The sequence below is a fragment of the Oncorhynchus clarkii genome, chromosome 22 (genome assembly GCF_045791955.1).
Source record: "Oncorhynchus clarkii lewisi isolate Uvic-CL-2024 chromosome 22, UVic_Ocla_1.0, whole genome shotgun sequence".
NCBI lineage: Eukaryota > Metazoa > Chordata > Actinopteri > Salmoniformes > Salmonidae > Oncorhynchus > Oncorhynchus clarkii.
The window spans coordinates 30,159,040-30,171,769 of NC_092168.1; the positions used below are offsets into that span (position 1 = coordinate 30,159,040).

The 12,730-nt window shown below is 46.8% G+C and overlaps 1 protein-coding gene across 2 annotated transcripts in view; it reads right to left on the reverse strand.

Moving 5' to 3' along the window:
* Positions 1-6,468: 6,468 nt before the first annotated feature.
* Positions 6,469-12,730, reverse strand: part of LOC139380752 (A kinase (PRKA) anchor protein 11) — a 29,700-nt gene continuing 23,438 nt past the window's right edge. The window contains exons 12-13 of one of the 2 annotated variants that reach the window (XM_071123749.1): positions 12,289-12,491; positions 6,469-12,174 (exon numbers count right to left, since the gene is read on the reverse strand). In XM_071123749.1, the coding sequence (XP_070979850.1) occupies positions 11,989-12,174; positions 12,289-12,491 (389 nt within the window). In that variant the 3' untranslated portion in view covers positions 6,469-11,988. The remainder of the gene's footprint in view (positions 12,175-12,288; positions 12,492-12,730) is intronic. The other variant, XM_071123750.1, reaches the window with a different exon arrangement.

A 12,730-nucleotide genomic window follows, 5' to 3' on the forward strand; every position in this document is an offset into this window, starting at 1 on the left:
CTGCCTCTCTCTGTGACTCTACCCCTGGCTCTGCCTCTCTCTGTGGCTCTACCCCTGGCTCTGCCTCTCTCTGTGACTCTACCCCTGGCTCTGCCTCTCTCTGTGACTCTACCCCTGGCTCTGCCTCTCTCTGTGACTCTACCCCTGGCTCTGCCTCTCTCTGTGGCTCTACCCCTGGCTCTGCCTCTCTCTGTGACTCTACCCCTGGCTCTGCCTCTCTCTGTGGCTCTACCCCTGGCTCTGCCTCTCTCTGTGACTCCTCCCCTGGCTCTGCCTCTCTGTGGCTCTACCCCTGGCTCTGCCTCTCTCTGTGACTCTACCCCTGGCTCTGCCTCTCTCTGTGGCTCTACCCCTGGCTCTGCCTCTCTCTGTGGCTCTACCCCTGGCTCTGCCTCTCTCTGTGACTCTACCCCTGGCTCTGCCTCTCTCTGTGGCTCTACCCCTGGCTCTGCCTCTCTCTGTGACTCTACCCCTGGCTCTGCGACTCTACCCCTGGCTCTGTGACTCTACCCCTGGCTCTGCGACTCTACCCCTGGCTCTGTGACTCTACCCCTGGCTCTGCCTCTAGCTGTGGTCCTGTTCACCATGGTCCTGTTAGCTCCTCTCCCGGTCAGGGGTGCTTAATAATACACTGTGAGAACCTGTGTTTAGCTGTGGCTTTCCTGCTGTACCCTCAGCTATTTCCTCCAGCCCAGCAACCTGGACCAGTGGCCGATGGCAAAGCAAAGGTTTGGGTGCTATTCAGGTATGGTGTGTGTGTATGTGTGGTACTCCTCTGTGTTTTGCCATGAGCTGTTCTGGTCTCTACCAGAGGGGAGTGGGGCGGACCGAACCCAACGCTCTTTCACATGGAGACAAGCGCCTGAAGCTGGAAAGAGAAAGAGGGAGAGAGAACGAGAGAAAAAAAATCTGTGTTAAATAGACCCACTAGTGTTCTTGTATGGTCTATTAGGGAGATTGTTTTGAGTGGACATATGAACACCTACCTCTATAACCACTAATACAATTTAAACAACTCACCAGCAGCCATTAACCCTTGTCCTAACCTTAGCTCATCAGTTCTGACAATATCACCCCTGTCCTTTCTACCATGGCCATATAGTGGCTATCTGATTATTAGCCCTCCCCAGGGCACCGTCTGAAGTAAGAGGTAAGAGGTTAGAGTTCAGAACTGGTGCCTAGTGTGTGTCAGACTGTGAAGTCACAGTGAGAAGAGAAGGTTCCAGCAAGTCTGGACTTCTCATAGCTATTTCAGTTTCAAAACAACCAACATGATTTCACTGGATTCAGGTTATTTTAAAACTCAAAGAATTGTTTGTTATTTTAAAACGCAAAGATTTGAAATTAGAATGGTCAAATCCTGTGTAATAAGGAAGTGGCTGTGTATTTTCAGTTTGGGAGTTTTGGTCTGTGATATTTGTAACCTCTTCCCCAGTTTGCAACATTTCCCTCAATTGCTAATGCAGTAGTTTGCCTGTGATTTGATTGAGAAGTATAAAGTTGATGTGTCATTTAAGGGTTTCATGCTAACCAGGTTCTTAGCTTGCAAACAGTTATGTGTACCCAAGGTATAATAGATGTGTGTCCTCAGTTTATTTATTCTGAGTCTAAATTATAGACAGAATTACAATTGCCTTGTAGAATGAAGTGTCACGACATGCAGAGTTGTGTATTGTCTGTCTCTCCCCTGTCTCCCACATCCTCTGTGGTAACAAGTTCATCCCTAGTCTGCCATTACACACACACGCACACACACACACACACACACTTTCTAGAGGGCACACACACGTAGATGGACCACACACACACACACTTTGCAGAGGGCACACACACGTAGACGGACCCCACCAAAGGTCTCATTCTCCTGTCTCCTGGCTTATTACATAGCAACCTCCTTAGCAACTAGAACTATACAGTGAACCCCCACTCCTTCAACACACACACACTCTCCGTCCACATCTCAGTTCACATTGGTCAGTGGTTTAATCAAAACTAAACATTTGAAAAGGAGATTGGAGAAATATAAGTCTAAGTAGGGATATTCCTGTTTTTTAGGCCAATATAGACTCCGTTTTTGGGCGGGTTTATGATTGGGTGAGTTGGGGTGAGCACAGCACATTATTAGAGCAGACAGTAATGGGTTGTGGGGGTAAACACAGTCAACTGGTGGGAGATACAAACATGGCAGCAGAATCACATTCACTGATTATTTACTAATGATGGTTCCCAGTATTAATGTTGCTGCTAAAGTTCCTACCGTGGGACACATTGTGTCAACACGCACAGGGCAGTGCCACGACATGCCATGCCATGATTATGACTCCCATTAGGGTGTGGGTGTGTGGAGCAAGTGTGTGTGCCCTCTGAACGACCTCTGGTTGGGAAAAATGAGTTTTTAGTACCACACACATGCACGCGCCTGCACAAACACACCAAGAGAAATGCATCTCAGCTGAAGCATGCTGTGGGTCTGAGGGCTGCCCAGCCTCTAATTATCCCACTGACATAGTGCTGTCCATGTGTGTGGTAAACATAATCTCCTCTGTGATCCCAGCAGGACCTAAACACACAGTCTGCCTCTGCTTCACCAGGACCCCTGCATTACATCACTTCTTTCATCTGCCTCTTCATCTCTCCAATTTACTATTCCCTCACCCCATCTCCCTGTTTCATCCCTCTCTCTATCTCCCTGTTCACCCCTCTCTATCTCCCTGCTTCACCACTCTCTCCATCTCCCTGTTTCACCCCTCTCTATCTCCATTTCATCCCTCTCCATCTCCCTGTTTCATCCCTCTCTATCTCCCTGTTTCATCCCTCTCTATCTCCCTGTTTCACCCCTCTCTCCCCTCTCAATCTCCCTGTTTCATCCCTCTCTCTATCTCCCTGTTTCATCACTTTCTATCTCCCTGTTTCATCCCTCTCTCTATCTCCGTTTCATCCCTCTATCTCCCCATTTCACCCCTCTCCATCTCCCTGTTTCATCTCTCTCTATCTCCCTTTTTCAGCCCTCTCCATCTCTCTGTTTCATCCCTCTCTCCATTTTCCTGTTTCATCCCTCTCTATCTCCCTGTTTCATCCCTCTCTATCTCCCTGTTTCATCCCTCTCTATCTCCCTGTTTCATCCCTCTCTACCCTCTGGTTTCCTGCCTGGGTGGATTGATGGTCACACTGTACTTCAACTGTAACGCTAACAATAGTGAACCCATTAGCTACAGCAGCTACAGCAAACATCAATCTAAACTACTGCCTGTCATCATGTGTTTCGTCAATTGTCATTACCTGACATATTACAAAAGCCTATGACAGAACTCCTGTTGCTCTGTGTGAACTGCGAGAGAGAAACAGTGAGAGAGAAAACAGAGAGAGACAGACCGGGAAAGACATGTGAGAGGTTGTAACTGACTGGAGGGATGTGAGGAGGCATGTTCTGCATGTTTGTAGATTTTTGGATGACCTCCTGTTTGCCGTTCATCTCCAAACCACATCTCTGTGGTGAAACATGAATTCCTACAATAGGATGTCTGGTGCCAGGCCAGTTCAAGTTCTAGCTCCACTGGAGCAGGCTGCCTGACAGAGCTGGGAGGAACAGCACTAAAGGCAGGATCAACAATGACATCAATGTTGGACGTCTCCAGTCATCTGAGGATCTCCCTCCCAAACCTAACCTCTCTTTCCTCTCTGTGGTCGATTCAAACACCACAGCCCCGGAGATATGAGACGACCGTGACGTGTGTGTAATGCACCAGGTTTGTGTGTGGGATGTACAGGGAATGTGAGGGTGCCTTGAAGTCATGGAAAAAGGTGAGGTGTTGAGGTGTTTCCCTTTTTGAAACAAAAACACATTTAGCACGCACAAACACACACACAAACACACACGCACAAACACACAGTCAGACATTGTGTCATATGGGCATACTGTGTAGGTAGATCAGAGGGACGCAACATACCGGTTGTTATTAGGTTATTAAGCAACACTCTCTATTCATCAGTAGTGAGTGTTCAGTGTTGACCCAAATCTCAACTGTCTCTATGTTTAGTTTCATACTGTGGAAAACAACCTGAGTGGACGTCAGCTGGGAGATGTTGTGCAGCGGCTGTGAGTCAATCTGAATTATTATCCCTCTTCTAAGATGGATCCATATCCTACTAGTTACCACGACCACCATGACCAATCTGCTGTTTTCAATCACTCTAGTCAAAACATGGGCTTCATGGTCAGGGGAAAACACAAGCAGGCCCACTTGACTTAGACATTTCCCCTCCGCCAAATGTCTTCTCTTCCTCTTCTCATCCCTTCATATTGGGATAAACACTTCTTCTCTTGTCGTTCCCTCCTTCTCACATAAAATGAGTCAGCTGCTCCTCTGACCAGACCTCTTATCTCCCTCTCTGTTTCCTTTCTCTCGTCTCTCCCTCTTTCCCCCTCGGTGTTGGCTGTTTGGTTTCCATTGTAACCAGGGTCAGGTCATGTCCGTCGAGATTTCCGCTGCCCATTTCTATGCACAACTGCCCGGTCCACAAACTCAACACACACGCACTCACTGCCGTCACGAGCGTGGATGCACTCTGAACTCTGACGACTCCTAGCCACTCTGTAGGCTACTAAACAGTGTCCTGCGATCACTCCTCCTGGATAAACATATGCTCTCACTGATAGACATACGAACAGTGAGAAATGGTGAGCAGTATTCTCTTCATGTGTGGACAGATGAGTGATGACTCAGAGATCTCTCAGTGGGAGGTTTCATCTCTGCTCCATCAGGATTAAAGACTTTCAGCACCAGGATACTCATGTCACTATGTATGACACCATCAATACACTTTTTTTTAATAGAAACTAGATGACACTGTAAAAACAATAGAGAAGTTCCTCAAACGTGGCCCCAGCTGATTAAGGCTATGAAGCTGTTACACAAGAGAAGTGGTCTGTTTACCATAAAACCTTTAGATAGGGTACCTTTCATAGGGTAGATTTATTAAACACAGCAAGGATATGAATCTATTTGACTGGCAGAAAATGCATCCAATGTGGTCTGCCACATTATTCCTTTAGGTCATCCACAAACTCCCCAGATGTGCCTCTGAGTCCCCCAATTAACAAAACACCCACACATAATAATCAAGACAAAGTCTACCCACACAAGAAAAGGACAGTAGAAAAACAGTATTTTGTTGAACAGGGCGAGGGTAAACAGAGGCTTGGTGTAGAATAGATGATGTAGCTGGAGTTCCCCTCAGACACAAAGCCCTGAGCCTATGTCATGGATTCCACAAGCCTGACTCAAACACCCCTCCTTCTCCTCTCCAGTGGTCTCTCCCAACAACCCAGCCGTTTGTTGGTGTTGGGAGGGAAGTGATGTCAATGGGCTGTTGAATCATGTCCGACCCAGGGGGGGATTCCAGGCTGGGGCCAAGCCGATCTGTCAGACCACACCAGTCACACCCTGATAACAAGTCGGATGTCAATTATATAAATAATGGAATACTAAGCACACACCTTAGAACAGGGATCATTATATTTTTCTTGAGCGGATGGTCGGGGGGGGGGGGGGGGGGTCTGACCTTTGCGGTTCCACTTCTTTTTTTTTTTTACCTTTATTTAAGGTGAAAGTCAGTTAAGAACAAAATTGTATTTACAATGACATCCTGGGAACAGTGGGTTTACTGCCTTGTTCAGGGGCAGAGCGACAGACTTTTACCTTGTCAGCTCTGGGATTTGATCTAGCAACCTTTGGGTTACTGGCCCAACACTCTAACCACTAGACTACCTGTCGCCCCACCTGCACCCAGGCCCTGGGTCAGATGCCCAAACAAGAGTTCACACCCTAAAACATGAGGTGCTGACAGAAATTGATAAAGATAGAGAAGTCAGCAAGTCACACCCTATCCTCTTCACTGCAGTGTGATCTGTCACAGTCCATGCTCCTCGGACTGGCAGAGATCAGATATGTGCCTCACATTCCACAGCTCCTGTATCACAGCGATAAGCCTGCAATTAGAAAGACAGACACTAGCTACCATTCATCCCAGGCCTCTGGGGCAGTACAGTAAGCTGACAGGCCCTCAGCATTGTGCTGTAACACTAACGCCTAATTACAGATGTATCGATGGGAGGAAAACCATCTGTAATTACATACAGTACCAACAATGGCTGTCTGTGTGGCAGCACGGAGGAATAACCACACGCTGTAGCACAGTTGTTAGAAACAGAAGGGCTTGGTTAAGTGATCACACGGTTTCCTTTCAGAATTAGAGATGAGCCGTTTAATGCGGTACTACTGTTGACTGTAGACACGATGAAACAAGTGACTGCTCGTTTGAATGGCGGTTCAGAAAAGAACCCCAAAACACCTCGGCCAGGTGTCCGCAAGGCCAAAGGCAAGTCTTACAGAGAGTAAACTTGATTTGTGATACAACATTCGCTACATCAAACACATAAGGCTAGTACTAGGTAGGTAGTTAGGCAGAATCACATGAAAAAGCTTTATTGATACACAGCTTAAACAATGACAAATACAGTGCTTTGCCGTCAAGCTTAGAATGTGTGAAATATTTAGCGATGTCACTAGAAGGGGACAAATAGTAGTGTACTCACTGTTACAACTTCAATCATCATGAAATATCTTATTTGGCAAAATTATACAAAGAAGTAGGAAAAATACAGGATCCAGTAAACACAGTTTGCCTTCCACGGTGCAGGACAAGACGCTAGTAGAACTGCAACAACGACAGTAACAAAATAGACTTATCTGATAGTACATCTCATACTATGGAGTTCTCTCTGCGGACGCACATTCAGCTTTAAATAACACATTATAGCGGCAGGCAGCCAGGCGGCCTGTGAAGGAGCGCATTGGAATGTACAGTTACACTAAATATATTGATAGATACAGGAGGGCCCGACAGCGACCAGCTGTCTATATGTTTACAATCACAACTCAACAAATAAACATATTACAATCTTCCTCTGAAAAAAAATATGGATACTGTGTGTTATTGTACTGTGACATAGTTGGCAAACTCTTATAGGCTCTATATACACTCTCTCCCCATCTCCCATATATCGCCATACATTCCTCTTTAATTACATACATTTTCCCCCATTTAATACATTTTCTCCTAGACATTTCAGGAATGTGTTTTCTAATACAGGTTTTAAAGTTCTTAACAGTGTCCCAATACATTAAGGTTATAAACACAATGTGTGTGAAACATTTTTCAGATTTCACATGGATCAGAAACATTTGGCAGCACAGAATCAGCATTAATACACAAGGCATCAGCAGTGGCCTACTGTACTGTATGCTGTCAAGCAGTTTGACAAAGTGGAGTCTATAGCTATGCTGTCAAGCAGTTTGACAACGTGGAGTCTACAGCTATGCTGTCAAGCAGTTTGACAACGTGGAGTCTACAGCTATGCTGTCAAGCAGTTTGACACTGTGGAGTCTATAGCTATGCTGTCAAGCAGTTTGACAACGTGGAGTCTACAGCTATGCTGTCAAGCAGTTTGACAATGTGGAGTCTATAGCTATGCTGTCAAGCAGTTTGACAACGTGGAGTCTACAGCTATGCTGTCAAGCAGTTTGACAATGTGGAGTCTATAGCTATGCTGTCAAGCAGTTTGACAACGTGGAGTCTACAGCTATGCTGTCAAGCAGTTTGACAACGTGGAGTCTACAGCTATGCTGTCAAGCAGTTTGACAACGTGGAGTCTACAGCTATGCTGTCAAGCAGTTTGACAAAGTGGAGTCTACAGCTATGCTGTCAAGGAGTTTGACAATGTGGAGTCTACAGCTATGCTGTCAAGCAGTTTGAAACGTGGAGTCTATAGCTATGCTGTCAAGCAGTTTGACAACGTGGAGTCTATAGCTATGCTGTCAAGCAGTTTGACAACGTGGAGTCTATAGCAATGCTGTCAAGCAGTTTGACAAAGTGGAGTCTACAGCTATGCTGTCAAGCAGTTTGACAACGTGGAGTCGACAGCTATGCTGTCAAGCAGTTTGACAACGTGGAGTCTACAGCCAAGCAGTTTGACAACATGGAGTCTACAGCTATGCTGTCAAGCAGTTTGACAACGTGGAGTCTACAGCCAAGCAGTTTGACAATGTGGAGTCTACAGCCAAGCAGTTTGACAACGTGGAGTCTATAGCTATGCTGTCAAGCAGTTTGACAACGTGGAGTCTATAGCTATGCTGTCAAGCAGTTTGACAACGTAGAGTCTATAGCTATGCTGTCAAGCAGTTTGACAACGTAGAGTCTATAGCTATGCTGTCAAGCAGTTTGACAACGTGGAGTCTACAGCTATGCTGTCAAGCAGTTTGACAACGTGGAGTCTACAGCTATGCTGTCAAGCAGTTTGACAACGTGGAGTCTACAGCCAAGCAGTTTGACAACGTGGAGTCTACAGCCAAGCAGTTTGACAACGTGGAGTCTATAGCTATGCTGTCAAGCAGTTTGACAACGTGGAGTCTATAGCTATGCTGTCAAGCAGTTTGACAACGTGGAGTCTACAGCTAAGCAGTTTGACAACGTGGAGTCTACAGCCAAGCAGTTTGACAATGTGGAGTCTATAGCTATGCTGTCAAGCAGTTTGACAACGTGGAGTCTACAGCTAAGCAGTTTGACAACGTGGAGTCTACAGCCAAGCAGTTTGACAATGTGGAGTCTACAGCTATGCTGTCAAGCAGTTTGACAACGTGAAGTCTACAGCTAAGCAGTTTGACAACGTAGAGTCTACAGCCAAGCAGTTTGACAATGTGGAGTCTATAGCTATGCTGTCAAGCAGTTTGACAACGTGGAGTCTATAGCTATGCTGTCAAGCAGTTTGACAACGTGGAGTCTATAGCTACGCTGTCAAGCAGTTTGACAACGTGGAGTCTACAGCCAAGCAGTTTGACAACGTGGAGTCTACAGCCAAGCAGTTTGACAACGTGGAGTCTATAGCTATGCTGTCAAGCAGTTTGACAACGTGGAGTCTATAGCTATGCTGTCAAGCAGTTTGACAATGTGGAGTCTATAGCTATGCTGTAAAGCAGTTTGACAACGTGGAGTCTATAGCTATGCTGTCGAGCAGTTTGACAACGTGGAGTCTATAGCTATGCTGTCAAGCAGTTTGACAACGTGGAGTCTATAGCTATGCTGTCAAGCAGTTTGACAATGTGGAGTCTACAGCTATGCTGTCAAGCAGTTTGACAATGTGGAGTCTATAGCTATGCTGTCAAGCAGTTTGACAAAGTGGAGTCTATAGCTATGCTGTCAAGCAGTTTGACAACGTGGAGTCTACAGCTATGCTGTCAAGCAGTTTGACAACATGGAGTCTACAGCTATGCTGTTAAGCAGTTTGACAACGTGGAGTCGACAGCTATGCTGTCAAGCAGTTTGACAACGTGGAGTCTACAGCCAAGCAGTTTGACAACATGGAGTCTACAGCTATGCTGTCAAGCAGTTTGACAACGTGGAGTCTACAGCCAAGCAGTTTGACAATGTGGAGTCTACAGCCAAGCAGTTTGACAACGTGGAGTCTATAGCTATGCTGTCAAGCAGTTTGACAACGTGGAGTCTATAGCTATGCTGTCAAGCAGTTTGACAACGTAGAGCCTATAGCTATGCTGTCAAGCAGTTTGACAACGTAGAGTCTATAGCTATGCTGTCAAGCAGTTTGACAACGTGGAGTCTACAGCTATGCTGTCAAGCAGTTTGACAACGTGGAGTCTACAGCCATGCTGTCAAGCAGTTTGACAACGTGGAGTCTACAGCCAAGCAGTTTGACAACGTGGAGTCTACAGCCAAGCAGTTTGACAACGTGGAGTCTATAGCTATGCTGTCAAGCAGTTTGACAATGTGGAGTCTATAGCTATGCTGTCAAGCAGTTTGACAACGTGGAGTCTACAGCTAAGCAGTTTGACAACGTGGAGTCTACAGCCAAGCAGTTTGACAATGTGGAGTCTATAGCTATGCTGTCAAGCAGTTTGACAACGTGGAGTCTACAGCTAAGCAGTTTGACAACGTGGAGTCTACAGCCAAGCAGTTTGACAATGTGGAGTCTACAGCTATGCTGTCAAGCAGTTTGACAACGTGAAGTCTACAGCTAAGCAGTTTGACAACGTAGAGTCTACAGCCAAGCAGTTTGACAATGTGGAGTCTATAGCTATGCTGTCAAGCAGTTTGACAACGTGGAGTCTATAGCTATGCTGTCAAGCAGTTTGACAACGTGGAGTCTATAGCTATGCTGTCAAGCAGTTTGACAACGTGGAGTCTATAGCTACCCTGTCAAGCAGTTTGACAACGTGGAGTCTACAGCCAAGCAGTTTGACAACGTGGAGTCTACAGCCAAGCAGTTTGACAACGTGGAGTCTATAGCTATGCTGTCAAGCAGTTTGACAATGTGGAGTCTATAGCTATGCTGTCAAGCAGTTTGACAAAGTGGAGTCTATAGCTATGCTGTCGAGCAGTTTGACAACGTGGAGTCTATAGCTATGCTGTCAAGCAGTTTGACAACGTGGAGTCTATAGCTATGCTGTCAAGCAGTTTGACAACGTGGAGTCTATAGCTATGCTGTCGAGCAGTTTGACAACGTGGAGTCTATAGCTATGCTGTCGAGCAGTTTGACAACGTGGAGTCTACAGCTATGCTGTCAGCCAGTTCTAACTGGGGCTATTGCACAGCTGAAGTGCCATTAGGGCTCATTCACTGACAGGCATCTCAATATAACAATATTCAAGTGATGAAGAGCATGAGGATCAGGCCATGGTAAACACTGAAATAGGCTCTCCTGATGGTACAGCTACAGTACAGTGCAGAACTATAGCATGGAACCATTTGAGGAGCACGTACAGGCATATGTTGTTTATAACATTGTAACTGATTGTAATCGACCACAGCACAAAGGCCTGCTAATGCAGTCCTGGGAAGTTCCATAACATAATAGTGAGTGTTAAGTTCTCACTCCGTTTGTCCAGGGATGTCAGAAGCAGAACAGCCATGCAAACTCAACAGTTCAACACGCGCAGGCAGGCCATGTATATTACAGTGTAGAGAAGCCACAGTATGGTCAATATCCACATCATTTCACATCGTCTGAAATTCCCTTAATAATACAAGCAATCACAGTGTCACAATAACACCAGAGATTTATTTTGGGCCTGTGTGAATGTTCGCTGCTGTGGTTGACTGACTGACTCTAACTCTACTGTTAAACCTAACAGGATATGGGGCCACTCACTCAAACATTTCATCATGTTGTAGTATCATCTATAAGGAGGCAGAGGCCTGGGGCAGCTGGTGGAAATGCCCAGCCTCACCTCACCACCCTTAAAGTGAATTCACAGCAGGAGTGTTTCTGTGTTGGGGTAGGAGAGGGAAGTTGCGGGGGTCAGATTCCCTCGGCCCACACTAGATGATGTGAGAAAGAGTGGCTGTGTCAGAGGGCTTTAGCAGAAAGGCACATTAATCAACGCATGTGATATGCAGCCTAATATTAAACACAAAAGAACCACAACAAAACCAAAGAGAAGAAAAGACACAATTACTTTCAGTCACGGCATGCAATATATGCCCACTCACCCACCTACCCACTCACTCACCCACCCACCCACCAAACACAATAGATAATATTAAGAAAAGCTGTTTTTATAGCGCCCTCTGGGTAATGAGTGTGTACAGCCCTATAAGAGACAGGTTCCACAGTACGAGGAGGTGGCTAGATTTGGGGTTTGGCAGGTACGCTGCACATCACTGAAGAGTGATGGGAATCTTCATATGGTTTAGTTTAACATGGCCAGGTAGTGCTCATTATGTGGCAGGCTTCACAAATACTGTACAGTAAGTCACGTGGGGGTGAGGAGAGAAGACAAAATGAGGGAGAGGTGAGGAGGGAGGGGAGGGGAGAGGAGAGGTGAGGATGGAGGGGAGGGGAGAGGAGAGGTGAGGAGGGAGGGGAGAGGAGAGGAGAGAAAAGAGGAGCGAGAGGTGAGGGTAAGTGCAGTCAGCCTAGGCGTGCTCCAGGAGCCACTGGAAGAGGGGAGTGTGGTGGAGTGCTCTCCCCGCCTGGGGTGTCTCCTCTCTGGGTTCAGACTGGGGTGGGGTGAAGGTTTCCTCACAGTAGCGCAGCAGGGCTTGGAGCAGCTCTCCCACCCTCCACTCCCTCTCCTTCAGCCTCTGGACCACCGCAGGCAGCTAGAAGGACAGACAGAACACACCTCAGTAATGACAGAGGCAGCCGCCCGTCCGTCCGTGCGTGCTTGTGTGTGCATAATCCTTTGGTTGTGGGTTAAGGTTAAAGCCACTCACCTGCTGCAGGTCCCAGCTGTCACTATGACCCAGCTGAACCATTGGCAGGTCTGCAATGGAGGCCGCCGCCCACTGCAGCATGCTCCTGAGCTGGGGGTCAAAGGTCATGTGCTGTGGGTCAGAGGTAATTTCCCTGAGCTCCGAGTTGACCACCAGGAGGAGCCTTTGAGCCTGAGCCTGGCCCCGGTCCACACGAACAGAACCTGGAGGGGGGAGAGAAAATATATCATCATCATCTTCCTCTTTATATCTTTCAAACACCTCCTGTGTCTCTTTCTTTGACTCCCCCAATTTATCCCCCTGTTGTCTCTCTGTGTGACAGTCCTCTCTTCAGTACAGTAATATCCCATCTCAACCCGGCTTCCCTTGTTTCCTCTGCTCTAAACTGGTGGTGGGCCAGGTCTGTTTCCCATGCTCCCACCCACACTGTGCCTGCGTCTGG